This window comes from Heptranchias perlo, chromosome 22 (assembly GCF_035084215.1).
Source record: "Heptranchias perlo isolate sHepPer1 chromosome 22, sHepPer1.hap1, whole genome shotgun sequence".
In the NCBI taxonomy this organism is placed as follows: Eukaryota; Metazoa; Chordata; class Chondrichthyes; order Hexanchiformes; family Hexanchidae; genus Heptranchias; species Heptranchias perlo.
Window position 1 is genome coordinate 47745578 of NC_090346.1, and position 20707 is coordinate 47766284.

Below are 20707 nucleotides of genomic sequence, written 5' to 3' on the forward strand. Positions count from 1 at the left end.
GATTTAAAAAAAATTGAAAAGTTTTATTCAACATTCTTTAACTAAAATAAGTTAGTACGTATTGAAAATCTATGGCATGTGGTATAGCTGGTAAAAGAATTTTGTCAGAATTCTTGCATTTAGTGCCAGGGAGCAAATTGCTAATCGCTATAGTTTACTGAGATGATCGGGTCATACAGAAACGAAGCTTTGGTCTCCACCAGTGAACCTTTTTGGAATCAGTCGTATACAGGAATTAGACATTAGGACAGATAAAGCTTAAAATATGCCTTTGATTTTATATTTTTCCCTCTTTTTTTTTAAAAAAAAAGGACTTTCGGGATCATGTGCAATTCCCGAATGACAGGATGGTAGGCAGCTTGCTATCAGACATTCCCTCTGAGCTGGGCATTAAAAGTGTTTGACATACCCTCAGATATTCTCTCTAGAGAAATGCCAGAGCTCTGTCTTCCAGCGTCATAGGACAGTTGAGATTGAAATTCACTGTATGACAAATTGCCACATCCAACCACACCATCCCAAGCACCTTGGACCTCCATCCTTCACAATTTCTAAAGCTTATCTTGCTAATTTTATCATATTGGAAATATCCATTCAATATCTTTTGCAACGGTCGCTTTTTGGGGCTTTGCTTTGTGTTGTTTTCCACAACTCCGCGTTCCATCCTTGAGCAGTCCTGTCACGAGGGTTCAGTGCATCAATCTCTCAAACTAACTCGGTTAGTCCTATCGCCCTATAGCAGATGGTGCTACTGCTATAAAAAAATGTAACTGTGCTGGAACCTCAGCTTTCTGCAGTGTTGGGCCCTAAAGATAAATGAGCATTAGTGGATATAGCGTTTCTAAGTTGCAACACGAGACCTCAAATGGTCAAAACTTTCGCCAAAATGTGTTTTCAGAGTGCAATTCGTGCCCATGGAACCGTACCTCAGCACGAATCACCAATTTCAAGTGAGTAGAGAGCAAAAATAAAACATTACAAAGAAAAAAAGAATGAACTTGCATTTCTATAGCGCCTTTCACGACTTCAGGACGTCCCAAAGCGCTTTACAGCCAATGAAGTGCATTTTGAAATGTAGTCACTGTTGTAATGTACGAAATGAGGCAGCCAATTTGCGCACTGCAAGATCCCACAAACAGCAATGTGATAATGACCAGATCATGTGTTTTTTTTGTGATGTTGGTTGAGGGATAAATATTGGCCAGGACACCGGGGAGAACTCCCCTGTTCTTCTTCGATATATTGCCATCGGATCTTTCACATTCACCCGAGAGGGCAGACTGGGCCTCGGTTTATTGTCTCCCTCAGTACTGCACTGGAGTGTCAGTCTGGATTATGTGCTCAAGTCTCTGGAGTGGGGCTTGAACCCACAACCTTCTGATTCCAAGACTACCACTGAGCCACGGCTGACACTAGATTAGCAGACATTAGGTTATTAACAGATCATAATGAACGATTAATAAGGCGTCAAAACATTTTAGATCAATGGAGCACAGAGGCACTGAAAAAAAATGGTTTGTAAGTAAAAGTCTGGAATCAACAGCAATTGAGGAGAAACTTTATGCGAGTTGTTATGATCTGGAATGCACTGTCTAAAGGGTGGTGGAAGCAGATTCAATAATAACTTTCAAAAGGGACAAAAAGGGAATTGGATAAATACTTGGAGGAAAAATTTGCAGGGCTATGGGAAAAGGGCAGGGAAGTGGGACTATTTGGATAGCTCTTTCAAAGAGTCGGCATAGGTATTCTATGAATTAAACTCCACAGAATTTAATGAGAGGTGAGGTGTAACCTATAGAGAGCAAATTTATCTTTACTGGAACTGGTTTTTATTTAGTTTGCTGTTAAGCAGAGCAGTTTGTATTTAAAAAATGAAGAAATCAAAGCCATTTCATTACCTGCTCTGAAGGTGCTTGGATTTGCTGCAAAGACACAATACTTGATTGTTCTATTACATTCACGGCACTCATGGTTACAGAGGATGCTTCTGAAGTCGCGATCATTTTTTTAGTCACATATACAGCTGCACACGCAAGAAGTGCTTCCAAAAACTCCAAGAAAACCATCTGAACAAAAAAAAGTTGGCTGCTCACATCATCGTACAATAAAACACTTTGATCATGTTTGCAAACACTTGTTTGTTAGAAGTAAGTTCGCTTTTGAATGTTTCACACTGATTTGAAAATAAAGAAAAGCAACCGCAGGACATTCCAAAGTGCTTCACAACCAAATACTGTCAATGTAATTACTGTTGTAATGTAGTCAAACACAGCAGTCAATTTATGCACAGTAAAATATGCTTTACATTATACTGCAGAACCTCTTCCAAGTGTTAGTTGGTAGCACTCTTGTCTCAGTCAGAAGGTTATGGTTTCAAACCCCAAACTGTTTTAATTAAGGACTATTGTACCTCTATGTCCATGTTACAGTAGGTCCCATCAGACACTGCAGGATTATCCTCGGACAAGATCTCTACTAGACGAGTTGTTGTTAAATTCTTACTCAATAAATTTAGATCCTGCAATTACAGAATAAAATGAAGTATGAGACAAATGCACTTTCTTACATAAATATGTGTAAAAAGCAAGATTATATATAATTTAGTAAATTCTAATTATAAAATATCACATTTTATTTACCCTGAAACTTCCCCTCCCAAAGGGATGGGATAAATGATCAGGGTACCTGCTCTCGTTAATTATCCAGCAAACCCTCTTATAAAATACATTAGGTTAGCCTAGGATTAGGTTTGGCTGTCGAATTGTATGCCAATGTTCACTGTCTCAGCTCACACATGAATAACAGTTGCTTGGGCAAGGTGCTAGGGGTTCCATTAGCACCCATAAGGTGTCAACACTTTCAGGAGAGATGGGAGAAAATTGCACCACCTAGTTCCCAGGTTTCCATTATTCTGGGGGTAATTAATGCTGCGTCCCATGGAATTCCAATGTCAAATAATTGAACCTAATTATTTTCCGATACAACAGCTACTTGTCTCCGCCTACTGGTTTTGAAGGCCCTTGAACCTAGATAAGGCTTCACTTATTTGGCCACTACCTAAGTAATTCAGCATGTTTTTCACCCCCCTCTCCCACCAAAATTCCCTTCTTCAGTTCCTATTGTTACAGTAGTGTATCCTGTGAGCAATTATCTTTCCTCCTCTAAGCAAGGTTGAGGGTAATCCACTTAGGTCTGACAGGTGCATCCACAGGGAGGGGTTATTAGGTTACCATCATACAGACAGTTATGTAATCTTGCACCATGTATACAATTGTCTGAGAAGATCACATTAAGGGCCTAAGGATGTGCTTAATGAAATAAATCTTTTTTAGAGGTAAGACAACTAGTGAAAAATCATCTCATTATATCACTTATTTCCAGAAGATTCCAAATGGTGCTTTAACCCATTTTAAAAAAGTAAAGCTGCAATTTTATCAACAAAAATAATAAAGTTGCAAATGAAGTGATCTCGCTTATTAGGTAATTCTTTCAAAGAGCCAGCACAGGCACGATGGGCCAAATGGTCTCCTTCTGTGCTGTAACATACTGTGATACTATGTTGCTCCATACACTTCCACGGGTGTACTTTAAAATAGTCACCAACATTGTTAAACTGTGTTATTAATAGTCACATTTTGGGATTTTTTGACCATTTTCCACAGAAAGAATTTGGGAAAAATAGTTACTTTCAAATGTTGGATTTTTAAAGCAAAGGATGTTCGCATAAATTAAAAAAAGCACGGAGACAATAGGTGCTTAAAATGCTAATGAGCTAAGCTTTGGTGTTGTTCCCCCATAGACTGTAAATAATAAGCAAATTGTTAGCCTGTCACAGCAGTCAATAAACACTTCACACCCATTGTGTTGGGAAATCTCTGGTTGCTTCTGGCCAGGAACACAGGATGACAACAAATAGAGAAGGAGACATAGGGAGTTAGCCAACAATGGCTGTGAAGCCAGTCAGGTTTCTAAAACAGAAAATTGTACGGGCAAGGTTTGGCCAGACTTAGAAGGAGAATGCCGGAGGTTAGTTGGGAGTTATTTTGTTTAAGACAACCTATTAATGTGGGAAGCGTGGTGTATTTATTATTTTGTATTATTACACAAAGACAAGTTCTACTGATTGAACTAAATGAGTCTGATCATAACTGTTGCTCTGAATGTTCACTTGTTGTGAAATACAACAGTTTAATGATTCTTATCATCCTACAAAGTGTTTTCTTGGAGCGCCTTTGAAAGGATTGAAGAAACAGACATGCAAATGACACACATATCTGGTTCAGATCACAAGAGAGTACGATCATTAACCACCTGGGGTTATCGTAGAATTAGATATTGGGGAGGACGGAACACACCCCTAAACATAAGATGCTCAGCCCACTTAAGAGAGTGACTAGTACCACTGTACCCAAGACAAGACCCTAAACTTGTAACAACATCAGTCAGTGACTAATGATATTCCTTAATATAATATTTTATTATGATATATCATATTACTGTTGCACAGACCAGACTAAGAGTGTACCTTCAGCATCCATATGAAGTGCCTCATTGTCATGATATGGGTGTTGGGTGGCCTACGGTTTTGTACACAGTAGACTCTGTACACCTCCCAGCATTTATTTACATAGCCAAGTATGACTGTAGTACTTTGACGTCCTTGAAACAAACTCCCTGCATCAAAAGGGAACCCATCAGGAATCAGAGAACAAAGGGAAAATAGCAGTGTTGGTTACATTTATTTTATAATCTCCCAATTTCTCCTTTTAAATTTTGTTTATCACTATGCATCCCCTTTCCATCTAACTGCTTTATTGGGATACCAAAACAATAACAATTTAATCAACTATTGATAAGCTAGTAAAGTTTATATTTTATTAAAAAAGCAAAATACCTCTAAAACTACGTCTAAACTCTGTACTTCGCTGACTAGCACAATACTGAAAAATGTTACATACTTCACCACTTCCTCCTCACCAAAACAATTTTCAGGAATAGTTTTCTCAAAGGAGCAGACCAGTGAAGATGATATGTTTCTAGTTACAGATTAGTCTAGGTCTGAGAAACAAATTATGTGGACAAGCAACACTGGTAGAATATCTGTCCTGCTCAATGTAATTGCCTATTGTGAATAAATGCACAAGAAGCTTCACCAAGCAGAAGTGCTGAGGGGCAATTTCATTACAAGGTTTTTTTTAATACTACAAGTGAAACTTTTATTAGTGAAATATGAAGTTGTATTTTCACTGGACGAATGCCATCAGAGTGTCCATGGAACAACTTTCACATGCTACATCTACAATGAGTGTGTCCAGAACATATATGATATCAGCTGCAGGCTGTCTGGGCTGCAGTGAGTTTGCTGATGTTATTTGCAATATAGAAATTGGCAAGTCAGAGAATAACTGTTCTCCTCTGAACAAGGTGCATCTGACCTTCACATATAAAAGAACGGTGTAATTCAGTATGTATGGAGGCAGGGTTACAATGACAGGGTCATATTTTAGTGTTCAGGGCAGAGGAAGAACCATTGACAAAATGATGCTCAGGTATGATTTATAACCCGTTTGTGACACTGTCCATAATTCACAAATGACAAGGTCAGCACACTTACAGAATACGAATCATTCCTACAGGTCTTCAGGATGTATCCTCACCGCTGTCAATCCCACATTCTATGTTTTTGGATTAAGTAAGGTATAAGTACAGCAGGTCATTGTGTACCATCAGTAGCTACTTTATTAATTTGCATATGCAAATTGTACATACCTTTAACATTGCAGGCATAAGGAATCAGGTTGTTGGTCATTAGCTTGGAGAAACAACCAACAAGAATTAGACCCTGGCCTCTGAAATGAGAATATCATCATTATGACAAAGGGTATTGGTTCAGTTCGAGAAATTTATAGTAGACAAGGAGTAGTGTTTTGTTTTGGGGTTTTGACGCTAGATATTTTCCTTGGATGCAGCTCATTGACATTTTCAGACCTTGCATCCCTTACGAACCACGGTTGCCTGCTCCTGCCCACTACCTAGGACGTAAATGTAGCAAGATCCAGGGGTTGAACAGAGAACCCTTGTTACTACACTGTGTAAGGTGAAAGAATGTGCACTCTGTCTGACCACGGCTTGAGCTATAAACGAACAGACAAATTGATTTAGCATTAAACAGGTCAATGAACACTGCTCAGTACAAGCAGTATATTTACAGCAGTTACATCCTTGAGTGTTCTCCTCAAGATATCAAAACAACAAAGATGCTTCTTCTGCACTAACCCTCAACATAAAATTGACCCTTGAAGCATGGTCACTACTACTTATGAGGCTATGGATTACCACACAGCCCTCTGATTAGTTCCCAATAGCCTCAGACTGCAGGACTTCTTCTCAGAATACAGCCAAAATATAGCTCCACATTTCTTTGCAGACATCCCAGAACAATGGGAATTAAAAGCTGGTATTTCTCATAATTACATTCAGCTGATAAGACATTCACAAGGTTCAAAATTATGTTGGCCCACATGAGTACAGTTGCCAAACAAACATACACTGTAAATAGGCCCCACGGGATGCTTGTAACTGAACGGAATAGCTTGACTCCTTTCTGGGCATCAAGCTCTCAACTTCCAGTGTACTGTCAACCTCTCCCTAATTTATTTAATCCACTGAGGAAAGCAAATAACTACAGGTAACATTTCTAAGTGGTAATAAGTCTTCCTATCATCCCACCACAAAGACTTTCAAGCACAACACTCGATACCAACCTAACATTATTCACCCCTGACCAGTTACCATCCACACATTGCATCACCATGGTCCCAACCAGGCTGGGACCACAGTATTCCGTGGGCTGCCTGAACAGCTACAGTAATACTTATTCCTAGAACCCTCGCACCCGTACACACCCAAATATTGTCTGGGTCCTTTTCAAAGAACATACAAAGAATTAGCTTATTTTTGGTGGGAGTCCACTCTACATATCTATTCTCCTACTCGATTCAAGAGGTTCTTAAACAACTAAACCCAAAATGTTTAATTAACCCATCGGCAACCTCAGAATGCTCAAAAAGCACCACCTAAAGGAAGGGTGCTGGCTAGCAGGAGATACTAATGTTTAGTTGGAAATAGGGGAATAGTTACATTGAATTAAGCTTCAAAGAGCAACAGTTTTCAACAGCCAACATTGTCACAATCAGACAATGTATACTTAAGCAATGAGCCAATGACACTTTTAAAAATATTACATTTTTATAGCACAACTGAGATCCACAATTGGTGTGGTTCAAAACCAAATGGTACAATAAACACTAAGATACAGTTAATACATTAATAATCAATGTAAATAGATGGAAGGAACATTGCTGGGTAATTTGCAGCAATTTCCCTGAATGGGGCAGCAACTAAATGTTGGTCCCTTACTCGTGCTCCTTGTGGTAAATGTGGTATCCCAGGATAATGATGTAACTCAGGAACTTCCCCAGCAGCAATGTATCAAACGGAGAGTGAGTAACCTCCACTGAAGTAAATTTTTCTGCAACAATCAGAAAATTAGTGGCTTAACATCTAGCTTTACTGGATAAATGCTCAACACTTTCAAATTACTTTGAATTTATGACAGCGTATGGTTCATGGATTTATACCTTATAAATACAGCAATCTTGATTCTCAAAGAGTAAAATAAAATGTTAGAATGGGATTTATCCTTTGTAAATTAGCAAGAATTGAATTCTAGTCCTGACAGTTTACACACACTAATAGATATTTACATTTTATCAATGCCTTTATCTTAAACTGAGCTGTTGGGTGAGACTGGGTGGCACAATTACATAGGGCACCTTCCACACTGTCATTTCACCTTTGGGACCTGGGTTCCATCCCATGGGAGGACAGTCTGGTCTCTCTCTTTCCTAGCTGTAAGGGATCCTGTTGATGAAGGGATCCTAAAGTGATAATCTCTTTGAAAGAGGCCTGGTTTAGACAAGAGGAAACTCCACATTGGTGCAGAAGGGAGTGCTTTTCTGAAGTTCGGGTTCAAGCATAGCATCGTTGTGCAGTACAGGGAGATTTACTGTGTACTTATACCTTATTATACCTGAACTGAGCGTGCTTGATACCCTCACTAAGTGCTAAATGTGGTAAAGTGTCCCATTTACCAGCACTGACATTTCTCAGCTGGGTGAGCAGGAAATTCAGCAACTTGTTTTGTATTAGAAAATAAATACTAGTGGATTTTCAGTGGCATTGGTCAAGGATAGCTGGATGATATGCTGTTTGATAAGGACAGCAGCATTACATTGTATAACACACAATATATTACTCTGCCTTTAAGGCAGTGCCGTGTGTTATCCAGCCTGTCCCTTTAAGGCAACAAAGTCTAAGTGCTGTAAATAGGCAAGTTCTGAGGTCAATTAGAGGGCAATTCCTGTTAGTCACATCCTGAGGTAAATTAGAGGACAATTGTTTCTCTATAGATTGGCAGCTACTTGTAAATCCTTGGCCCCTCCCTATATTCGGAAAAAAGAACAGAAAATGACTGCATTTTCAATACTTTGTTTAAAGACTGTTTTGCATTTGTAACAACATGTGACAATTTAAAGAGTGGCATCTGAAGTGTGATGGATGCACACTAGATACATGGATGGCGATTTTCAAGTAGCACCCAAACTGGGCGTGAAGTCGGCAGAGCGGCTGTTGGCGCTAGCGTGAGGCCCGGGCCATTTTGAGACCCGGGCTTCATTAACGTCACTGGCGAGCTGCAAGCACCAAGGACTTCCTCCCCCACAGCTCGCCAGTGCTGAGCGGACAGGGAATTGGCCAGTCTCCACGCTGAGCCGGCCGGCAATTTAGGGCGGGGAGGGGGAGGAGGGATGAATGGGCCAGAGTTTTTTGGGGGTCCCAGTCAATTGCTATATTTTTTTCCTCTGCTACCAAATGACAATGCTAGATAGCAGTTCCTTCATTTGGTAGTGCTCATTCTTGATTCAGAAGTCAGAAGGACTTGACCATATAATCTAGGCTAACACTCCAGTATAGAACTGAGGAAGCGCTGCATTGTCAGAAGTTCCATCTTTCAGATGAAATATTGAACTGAGGCTTTGTCTGCCTGGTTTAGTTGCCATTATTTTGAAGAGTAGGGAGTTCTCCCAGTGTCCTGGCCTACATTCCTCGCTCAACCAACGCCACCAAAATAGATTAACTGGCCATTCATCTCATTGCTGATGGTGAGGTCTTGCATTGTGTAAAATGGCTACCACATTTGTCCATGTAATAGTCTGCACTTCAAAGTAATTTATTATATGTGAAAAGGTGTTACACAAATGCAACTGTTTCTTGTATATTTAAAACAGTAACTACATCAGCAGCTCAGTGTCACAAAAGAAAACTATCACACGAGATTGAAAAGAATGAGGAAGCCCATCCTAACTCAACCATCCAGAAATAACCCACAGTTCCCTCATCACAGAAGCCAACTGTTTCCACAGGGTTTTTGCCTCTATTGATTTTTCACATCAGTTCTAAATTTCCCTTTTGCTATTTTGAGCTGTACCCCTCTGTCCTACAGCCATGGTTTAATTTGAAGTGCATTTCCTTTTCTATCCTGTTCACTATCTCATATTTCTTAGTCATCTCATTTCAACGCGGAAAAGTTCACATTTTCAATTCTTTCCACATACTTCAGTCGTTTAATGCTAAGGATCAGCCTTGCATCTCTTGTCTGCACCATCTGCAGTTCCTGAATGTGTCTCCGTGACCAAAACGGGACCCAGTATTCAAGGTGCAGTCTAATCATAGCCTATATAGTTTTAGTATGGCATCCTCTGACTTGCACTCAACTTAATAAGTCCCTTTCCACCCGGACATCATTCCCCTAACAAGCACCTGTTCCTTCCTATCCCCAGCCAATTTCTTATCCATTTCCCAGTATTTTCATTCAAAGCTATCTAGCCAGCAACCTCTCAAAGCGTAATTGGTTACCTTGATTGTCCATTACTTTAAGCTTAAGTATCAGTCATAGAATCATACAGCACAAAAGGAGGCCATTCGGCCCATTGTGCCAATGCCAGCTCTTTAAAGGAGCTATCCAATTACTCCCGATCCCCTGCTCTTTCTCCACAGCCCTGCAAGTGTTTCCTTTTTAAGTATATATCCAATTCCCTTTTGAAAGTTACTGTTGACTCTGCTTCCACCACCCTTTCAGGCCGCGTATTCCAGATCATAACAACTCGCTGCGTAAAAAAAAAAATCTCCTCACCTCTCCTCTGGTTCTTTTGCGAATTACCTTAAATGTGTGTCCTCTGGTTATCGACCCTCCTGCCAGTGGAAACAGTTTCTCCTTATTTACTCTATCAAAACTGTTCATAATTTTGAACATGGAATGATCTTTTCATTCAAGTCTATCTCGCAATGCAATCTTTCTTAAAGAGTAATTGGCAGACTGGAAAGTCTATTTTATGGCTACATCACATCAATGTTATCATCCAGAAAAATTGAGTAAAAGAACTTTGGTTTGTGCTGTGAAGGAGATTTAATTACCATGAAGCAACCTATCCATGTTAGTCAAACTCAGGCCATGATGGTGAAATTTACAGTCTTTCAGAAAACGCCAGAACTGGAGTTTGCTCAGTAAGAAGGTATTATCCAGTGATTGCTGATGTCCCAGACAACTATAGAAACTGTACATTTTCTTCAGTTCTGTGAGATATCGGAGAGTAGCGTACTCTAACTGCACAAAAAAAACAAAATCTAAAGTCACACATCAATGAATTTTAATGAAGTAACTTTATCAAATACATTTGAGTGGAGATCGTGGTGAGGTGAGGGGGAGCATTGGAACTAGGAGCGAGTGCATGGATGAGGCCTGGAGCGAGGAGGAGAGAGGAGTGATAGTTGGCTGCAAAGTGGGAGTTAGGCCAGAAACCCAGGAATTGTTCCTTGGTAACTGAATGAGTCATAATTCATTAATAGCCACATGATTCGCACAGATCAAGCAGATATGTAGTACAGGACGGGCAAAATCTTTTTACTTGTATAGATACCAAATAGATAAATAACTCCAATGCTGTGAATGATTATAAAGCATCCAACAAATTAATAATTCATATATCTATCTCCAGTATCTGAATGACCCCAGTAAGTTGTGTATATAAACACCCAATAAGTATTAAGATTATTTTCTAAATACCCAATAAGTTGCTATGATTCCAATATCATACATTGTTATATAAATGCCCAATAGTAAATGATTCTAAAATTGTAAATGTAAACTGCCAGGAGAGAAGGAGGAGACAGCACAGCAGCCACAGTCCCAAGACTGGAGAAATAAACAGAGGTAGGCCTGTGACAGTGCAGCAGAGATGGGTCTCCAACCAGGTCCGCGGAGCCGATGAGAGGTGGAGAGTCCAGAAGAGCAGGAAAGTCTGGTGCTGCGGCCATGAGGGAAGAGAAGGCCAGGGATTGACAGTGGAGAGGCTGCAGGCACTTGGGTTAGGTGGGAAAGCAACAAAATGGCTGCAGGGAGTGAGACTGGTGGCCCAAGACTATGGAGAGGGAGACTGGTGGCCCAAGACTATGGAGAGGGAGACTGGTGGCCCAAGACTATGGAGAGGGAGACTGGTGGCCCAAGACTATGGAGAGGGAGACTGGTGGCCCAAGACTATGGAGAGGGAGACTGGTGGCCCAAGACTATGGAGAGGGAGACTGGTGGCCCAAGACTATGGAGAGGGAGACTGGTGGCCCAAGACTATGGAGAGGGAGACTGGTGGCCCAAGACTATGGAGAGGGAGACTGGTGGCCCAAGACTATGGAGAGGGAGACTGGTGGCCCAAGACTATGGAGAGGGAGACTGGTGGCCCAAGACTGGAGAGGGGAGACTGGTGGCCCAAGACTGGAGAGGGGAGACTGGTGGCCCAAGACTATGGAGAGGGAGACTGGTGGCCCAAGACTATGGAGAGGGAGACTGGTGGCCCAAGACTATGGAGAGGGAGACTGGTGGCCCAAGACTATGGAGAGGGAGACTGGTGGCCCAAGACTATGGAGAGGGAGACTGGTGGCCCAAGACTATGGAGAGGGAGACTGGTGGCCCAAGACTATGGAGAGGGAGACTGGTGGCCCAAGACTATGGAGAGGGAGACTGGTGGCCCAAGACTATGGAGAGGGAGACTGGTGGCCCAAGACTGGAGAGGGGAGACTGGTGGCCCAAGACTGGAGAGGGGAGACTGGTGGCCCAAGACTATGGAGAGGGAGACTGGTGGCCCAAGACTATGGAGAGGGAGACTGGTGGCCCAAGACTATGGAGAGGGAGACTGGTGGCCCAAGACTATGGAGAGGGAGACTGGTGGCCCAAGACTATGGAGAGGGAGACTGGTGGCCCAAGACTATGGAGAGGGAGACTGGTGGCCCAAGACTATGGAGAGGGAGACTGGTGGCCCAAGACTATGGAGAGGGAGACTGGTGGCCCAAGACTATGGAGAGGGAGACTGGTGGCCCAAGACTATGGAGAGGGAGACTGGTGGCCCAAGACTGGAGAGGGGAGACTGGTGGCCCAAGACTATGGAGAGGAAGACTGGTGGCCTAAGATGATGGTGAGACCAGTCCAAGGACTTGGGGGTGCTAGAGTCTGAAATGGGGACTGGAAGTATTCTGCTGGCATGTCACTCTCTTCACCCATGGAGAAAAGGTGGCCAGCCAAAAGAAGGGAACAAAGTATCTGTGCATGTGGTGACTTGCATGCGTTGTTCAAGTCAGGCCGCAGGTGGGCAGGCCAGGCCTTGAAGTATCAGGGAACTGTGTATCTGCGATCGGGCAGGTTCACGATATCCACAGGAATTGTGACGCCAATATTTATATTAAATCAATAAAACGTCATTTCAGGCTGTTAGCGGTTTAGGTGCTGCATTCTGTAATCTTATGGAGTTTCTCTATACCTGCAGAAGCTCGTTTTGTCTGTCTTCCTTTGGGATCTTCTCCAAAAGTGAAGAAATATTGAGTGCCACGTTATGTTCCAGAACTGATTTAATGACACCCTTTGAACCACTTGCTTTGACATTACCTATCATCGAAAGTAATATTAAACATTTATTCCTTTTTACTGATTTCTAAACCATCTATTATTGTTATATATCCATGTATATATAGTATATTGTAAAGTTTGATGTTCAGCGGGGACTTCCTGTGCTTACAGCAGGGTCACATCACACTATTTCCATTATCCCTGTGTGTCACACCGGAGACTTCATCTTCAGCTATAAGGTATCTATATAACTATACCTACCTTTCAGCCCTCCTGAAGCTAGGTTAAGCTACAGCACAATTCCACACATTATATATAGCTACCAATGGATGATTTCTCCTATGTGACTGGTCCTCCAAACATTTTTCAACCTGCAAGTAAGTTTTCTCTGAGTTTTTTTTATTCGTCCGTTGCTTCTTTGAGTTCGACACTTTCCCCCACTGTTACTGGCCTTGCCTGCTTTGATTCCTGACACACCTCTCTCTCTCTCTCTCTCCACCCACCTCTCCCTCTCTCTCTCCTCCTCCCCCACCCCCCCAGCTGCTGCAGGACTCAGCTACTTCTAAGCTGGTTTCTCAGGCGTGGCACATGCAATGGCATAAATCACTCACGCCATAATTTCACCACCATAATAACACAAAAGCCATTATTATGGCACAAGTTTGCAGCAAATTCAGGCCCGTAGCATCGTTTTTAAAGCACTCGTTGGACTTTTAAAGTACTAACAGTTTGGCGGGGGGAAAGAGGGTAGGGATTATGGTTATAAAGTGGTTTGAAAACGAAGCCTTTCCACTAGTTGCGGTATGATATCTACGCCAAAACTCTTACCGGTTTCAAATGGCGATCGGGTGCGTATAGTACTGAGGTCCGGTGTGTTCATTCCATCAACTGAAAAATCAGGAAACTCTGCCATACGATCTTCAAAAAACTCTCCCTCAAAAATACGACCATTCTTAAACACGAATGTCCCCTAACATTATGAAAGATAAGTGATCGAATTTAATTATTCAGACTTAATCAGACTGAAAATACATGTTGGTAAACTGTACATCAATCACCAAGCAACACACACCAGTCCAGAGACAACAACAGTGCATTTTTCCAGAATTACTGTCTTATGTAAAATTTTCAGTTCACGCAAGAAAGACAGCAATTTAAGTGTAAATTTTATCGTAGTAGATTTGTATAGTTTTCAAGAGAGCAGAATTGTTATCTAGATAGGGAGTCTTTTTAAAAAAAATTGAGTTAAGTAGCTGTTTGGCTCAGTGGTAGCACACTCCCCTCTGAGTGAGAAAGTCGTGGGATCAAGTCCCAATCCAGGGACTTGAGGACATCAGAAAATGTTCTTTCAGTCCATCAACCTGAAACATTAACTCTGTTTCTCTCACCACAGATGCTGCCTGACCTGCTGAGTATTTCCAGCAGGTTCTGTTTTTATTTCAGATTTCCAGCATCCGCTGTATTTTGCTTTTATGCTTGAGGACATCATCTGGGCCGACATTTCAAGAAAATCATAATGGGCCGGATTTTGCTGTGAAAATAACGGTGAGGCTAATAGCGCTCACTGATATTTCTGTGCAAATCGGACAGCAACTTCCGGCGAGCGCATATGTGCAGTTAATCGCAGAAATCCAGAAGTTGCTGTTCGAGATGCGATCCTCCTCAGTAAGCTCCATGAAAACGGCATCTCGCTGACTGGTTCCCTATTGAACAGCGTGAAGTTCCTGCACTGATGTCGTAGATATGGACTAATCTCGCCAGAAAAAGTTAGGGCTTGTCCATTCTGATGTAAGTACCCTTTTAACAGCATGATAAGTCTAAGTGACTGCCAAACAACCTCTCTGGCACTGAAAATTAACTTTAACAAGTGTGGAGTCTCATTCCTTCAGATTTTAAGGAAGGATATACTTGCCTTAGAGGCGGTGCAATGAAAGTTCACTAGATTGATTCCTGGGCTGAAAGGGTTGTTCTATGAGGAGAGATTGTGTAGAATGGGCCTATACTCTCTGGAGTTCAGAAGAATGAGAGATGATCTCATTGAAACATATAAGATTCTAAGAGGGCTTGACAGGGTAGATGCTGAGAGGATGTATCCCCTGGCTGGAGAGTCTAGAACTAGGGGACATGGTCTCAGGATAAGGGGTCGGACATTTAGGACTGAGATGTGGAGGAATTTCTTCACTCAGAAGGTTGTGAATATTTAGAATTCTCTACCCCAGAGGGCTGCGGATGCTCAGTCGTTGAGTATGTTCAAGGCTGAGATCGATAGATTTTTGGTCTCAAGGGGAATTAAGGGATATGGGGATCGGGCGGTAATGGAGTTGAGGTCAAAGATCAGCCTGGATCTGATTGAATGGCGGAGCAGGCTCGAGGGGCCGTATGGCCTACTCCTGCTCCTATTATGTTCTTATTTAAAAAAAAATGTAAATACATTTTTTTTCTTTGTCTCTTAATTCAACTTTTCTTATTTCGCTTTCTGTACCTGATTTGACATTGAATTCACTATTCTAATTTACACTTCCTGGTTCAGTCTCTGTGCGGCTTATTAACGATGCTTCAATCTGATTGGTTAAGGAGATACACAGTTGCTTGCCCTGTACACACAGGTCCCAGATGCCCAGTAGAGGGCGCTGTGCTTCTTGGCTCTCTAATTTAGAGGAAGTTGCCATGGAAAAGTTCATGGAAAGTCTGTGGGCAAGTGCAAGTTTAACAAACAGCGAGCGCCGTTCGCTCACAGCAAAATCTGGCCCAATTAGGCCATAGTCCATAATTAATAAACAGTTAACGAAATCCCATTCTCAGAAACCAGCCGTTTCAAACATTCCCACAATTTTGTTACCAGGTCTCGAATTTCGGAATAAACAAGGGAGTATCCTGTTTTTCGTTGAAAGAAGCATTTCAGCCCCTTAATCTATTCAGGAACTAAAGGCCTTCTAAAATGTTTTTAAGAAGTAAATAGATTTTCCATCCAAAATCCTTTCTCTAAAATGATACCCGCAAAATGGGAACAGATATCTTTATTTACAGGACTTGGGGGAAACAAAAGAAAAATTCTAAATATTTTTAAGCTGGTACATAAATTTTGCTGCTGCTTTTGAAAGGCTAATAATGTTTGTGCTGTGAAAGAGACTGCAGAAATAAAAGAGCCAGTGGTTGTTGGAGGAACCTTACCAAACCATGCTTCTTGTTTGACACCCACTCTCCATCGTACACTGCTCCGCTAGCATAGTAGAACTTGCCTTGCCCTTGACGGGCGCCCATCACAAACTGTCCTACATATTCGTTCCTCAGTGGATACTGACTACCCGGCACCCGCTTCAGAAGCCAGGTGTGGGTGCCAAACCCATGCTGCAACAAAAAAAATGTGCACTGGAAAAGCTTCAAATCAGCTCACTTATGGAATATAAAATCTAATTTCCAATGCATTACGGTTAGTTACTGGCAATGCATACCTCTTAATTGCTGACACCGTGGTACTGTTAGTTACTGGTACTGTTAGTTCATTGCTGCTAGCTGCTGGCAATGTATGCCTGTTAGATATGACAACGTATGCCCATTAATTGCGTGTACACATACGCACACCATCACACTGACAAACACAGATTTACAGACAAGTACACAAAAAGACATACACATATAAAACTGTCTTTCACTCTAACCCTATAATCTAATTTACTCTGAGCTAGTCTGTGGAAAGAGTTTGGTGTCTATTGCACAATATGCAACACATGCAGTGCCTACATTGTATGGTCTCAACTGATTTAAATAGCATAGATATAAATCAGTAACCAGCACCTTCCAATCGACATATGAAAAACCCACTGTACTATATGATACTTAGCATTGAATTAATGAATAGCCATACAACATCTTTGCTATATATACACTATATGGCTTACAGTTTGCATCTCTGAATAAAACTGTGCAGTTCCTATATAGTGCACATATTTCAGTATAATTTCTATAGTGTCTCTCTCAGTGTCATCAATATTCTTAAATAATCCATAATACTCACATAACATTGGTAGCAAGTACAGTATATTTTATTAGATACAGGTTGGATCTCGATCGATCATTAGATCTGGCAATCCTGCAGCCCCAAATCCTCAAATCTCTTCCCCTATTACTACACGTGTCACAAAAGTTCTGTTCCCTTGGGTTCCTGGTGGTGTTCAGCTCCCAGCACAATCCCTACTCCTGCCCGCCGGCTTCAGGTGGGAGATGGCTAAGACAAATTTACATGATGTCCCGGGAGTCATAATGGCCCGGGCCCCACGCCGACGAGCCCTCCCCCCTGCCTGCACCAAACGCATCCTGGGTTACAATCGGGGCGATATACTCCATGTCACTAGCCCCTCACCCCTGAACTTGCACACTGTCGATCCCAGAAGTTCTCGCTTTTTATCCAGAACTTGGAAATTGTGAAACTATAATTATGGAAACGGTAGGATAATTTTTATGTTGACAATGTGTATATAGGTAACCACATCCAACCAAAAGAAAGTTTAATAGGACTGGAATCCTACCTGTATGCCATTTTCCCATTGGCCTGTGTATTCTTCATTAGTAGAAATCCAACTCATGGTACCTTCCCCATGGCGTGCAAAGTTTTTCCATTGCCCTTCATACACATTCCCAGTCCTATACCTAGGGAGACATGTTCATATTATAGAATATTTGCATGCTGCCCTTTATGAAACATTCAGTGCCATCCCAAAAGCTTTGGGGAAAGAAGTTTTCTTTTACTAGTCACCTGAATAAAAAGGTGTCTTGTCCAGAAACAACCTCCCTCCTCCTGCCCCCCACCCCACCCTGGTTTGGTTCCTGATCTCTGCTGAATCAGATGGGGCTGTGGTAGGAACACTACAGTGACCTCTGTGCTCCAGCATTAAAAGGGGAAAAAAAAAATCAACCAGCTCCTGATTGCCATTGAATGAACTGTTGGAAAATGTTCATATGGATGTCAAGAGAGGACAGGATCAGGGTTAGTTGTGATGCCTTCCAGAGTCAAATATCCCACTCTCCAGATTCACACATGAATAATGGCCACTTGGACTGGGTACCGATATCTGCATGAATCAGAAAGGGTAGAAAACTTGGGATGGGGTGGGGGAAGAGGGGAAGGGAAAGTGTCATGTTCATTGCAATAAGGCTTCTGGATGCTACTTGAGCTGATGGCTGTTTTGTAATTTCATGCTAGTAAAAATATTTTCTGGTAACAGAAATACATGAAACCAGGCAGTGACAATGTAACATAGTGGGCATGCAATCTGGCTCAGAAGTTCCCAGCCGCCACAGTCAACTGGATACATGAACAACTTGCGTCCTACACTCAAAACAAAACCATTAAATACCACAGATTCTTTAAGAGGAGAGAGATGGTTGTTAAACCCATTGAGTCTGATTGTCCTGCCAGAAGTTTGCCTGTAATGTTTTTCAATTAATTCACCAACAGAGAAAACTAGGTGGTGCAGTGGAGTTGCTACACTCTTTCATCTCTTCACCATTTTTATCCAGTTCACAGCTTGAATTTATGTAGCGCCTTTAACATAGTAAAACATCCCAAGATGTTCACATACGGTTTGCATTTGCAATGAAAGTGTCTCTCTCTCCATCTCTCATCATGATGAGCAGACAAGTTCACAATAAAAATATGATTTCAATTTATTTTACATAAGACAGTATAAATTTGCTTAATATATTCTTTAAAAAAGCATCGTATAGACTTTGGCATTAAATACATTCTAATCTTTTTAATTCAGATTATCTGATAATTCAAATCATTTAAGTGCTAAATTCCTACTTCGCTGTGTGATTTACAGTGCTCAATTCAAAATCTTGGATAATTCATTTTTTTAGCACAGAAAATTACTTTGAATTAACAGTAGCCGCATACAAAATGAAATTCCTTGGAAATATACTTGCCGTCTTATACCCCAGCCTTCCCTGACATTGTTCACCCAGTCACCTTGATACCATGAGCTCCCTTCTTGGTTGTAATATATAGTGCCCTAGAAAGCAAGATCGCAGCAATATGTAAAGGACAACTGTGGATCACAAATGGAGCACAAAATGCCATTCTGGTCTCTTCTGCTTCAATATACTCTTAACTGAAGGGCACCCAATGGTTCTCTGATACAATTTAACAAGGCCCGGCACAGAAATGATGGGCCGAATGGCCTCCTTCTGTGTTGTAAATTTTTCAATGTTTCTATGTTTCTAAGGCCCTCACTTCAGGCTTTGAAAAAACAAATAACTGATCAAAATTTACATTTTGGCTTAGTTAGATTTCTGTCGCGTCTGGTCTGGTTGGTCTGCCTGCCTCTCACACACACATCATAAAGTCTCTCTCTCTTTTTCATGATTACGCACACTCAAATTCCTGTCTCTCTTTCTTAAATACGTACATATACACATACAAAGTCTCCCATGGTTTCCCTGGGTTGGATTCCAATTTAATGCCGACTAATACTGAATGAAGAGCAGTTCAGAGCTGCGCACAACTGCCACTAGCAACTAGGCTGAGCCTGTGCCAAACCCATTTCACCTAGGATTCCTACAGCCAGCAAATTGTGGAGACTTTCATCCCATCTGTGTGGGCTAAATTCAAACCCAATTTCCAGAGGTGAAAGCAATGTGTTAACCCACTGTGGCATTCCGTCCCCTAATCATGATCATTTTTTTGAACTTAAGTTCTATAACATTAAAAGTTCTTGACTGCAATAGGGCTCTTAAAGTTTTCTGAGTGGCAATATGGACTTCAACTCGATACTTAAAGCAAAATGATAATCAAATGATGAGAGATTTGCTCTTACCTTCCCATGTCTCTTGGCTTGGTGCCACTGTCCACTGTAAGAAACGGATTGATCAGCACTTGTGAATATCCCCTGTCCATGGCGTATTCCATTTTGCACCTCTCCAACATAGGTGCTGCCATCAGTCCATGTGTAAGCGCCATGGCCTGTAGAGGTATTCATCGAAAAATCTCCCTGCAGAACAAAATTAACATTATTTTTAAGGTATGAACTCTTTACTATGTTGTATTCAGAAAATAATGGGCACTGTTAAAGATGTTCCATATTGGGCCAGACATGCTTAACTATTTGTGATAAATTAGTCTCAAACAGATAATCTGCGATGTGAGTCTAAAGAAAGAAAGGCTTGCATTTATGTAGCGCCTATCACAACCTCAGGACATCCCAAAGCGCTTTACAGCCAATGAAGTATTTTTGAAGTGTAGTCACTGTTGTAATGTAGGGAACACCAATTTGCGCACAGCAAAGTCCTACAAACACCAATGTGATAATAACCAGATAATCTGTTTAAGTATGTTGGTTGAGGGATAAATATTGGCCAGGATACCGGAGAGAACTCCCCTGCTCTTCTTTGGATAGTGCCATGGAATCTTTTACAACCACCTGAGAGGGCAGACAGGGTCTCGGTTTAACATCTCTTCCGAAAAATGGCAGCTTTGACGGTGCAGCGCTTCTTCAGTACTGCAATGGAGTGTCAGGCTAGATTTTGTGCTCAAATCTCTGGAGTGGGAATTGAACCCACAACCTTTTGACTCAGAGATAATTCATTGGCTCAGACGTCCTGAGATCGTGAAAGATAAATGCGAGGCCTTTCTTTCTTTAGCAAAGATCCATGAACTGACTCCTGGGTTACTCCAAAGAAGTCTGATCATGACCAGGCGCC

At 41.6% G+C, this 20707-nt stretch overlaps 1 protein-coding gene across 2 annotated transcripts in view; it reads right to left on the reverse strand.

The window, feature by feature from the left end:
• Positions 1 to 20707, reverse strand: part of rsph10b (radial spoke head 10 homolog B) — a 40910-nt gene that overhangs the window by 11298 nt on the left and 8905 nt on the right. Inside the window, exons 4-15 of one of the 2 annotated variants that reach the window (XM_068003767.1) lie at positions 19825 to 19998; positions 18935 to 19020; positions 17536 to 17656; positions 16181 to 16357; positions 13838 to 13979; positions 12924 to 13048; positions 10534 to 10723; positions 7420 to 7531; positions 5770 to 5849; positions 4526 to 4674; positions 2411 to 2518; positions 1899 to 2066 (exon numbers count right to left, since the gene is read on the reverse strand). In XM_068003767.1, the coding sequence (XP_067859868.1) occupies positions 1899 to 2066; positions 2411 to 2518; positions 4526 to 4674; positions 5770 to 5849; positions 7420 to 7531; positions 10534 to 10723; positions 12924 to 13048; positions 13838 to 13979; positions 16181 to 16357; positions 17536 to 17656; positions 18935 to 19020; positions 19825 to 19998 (1632 nt within the window). The remainder of the gene's footprint in view (positions 1 to 1898; positions 2067 to 2410; positions 2519 to 4525; positions 4675 to 5769; positions 5850 to 7419; positions 7532 to 10533; positions 10724 to 12923; positions 13049 to 13837; positions 13980 to 16180; positions 16358 to 17535; positions 17657 to 18934; positions 19021 to 19824; positions 19999 to 20707) is intronic. The other variant, XM_068003769.1, reaches the window with a different exon arrangement.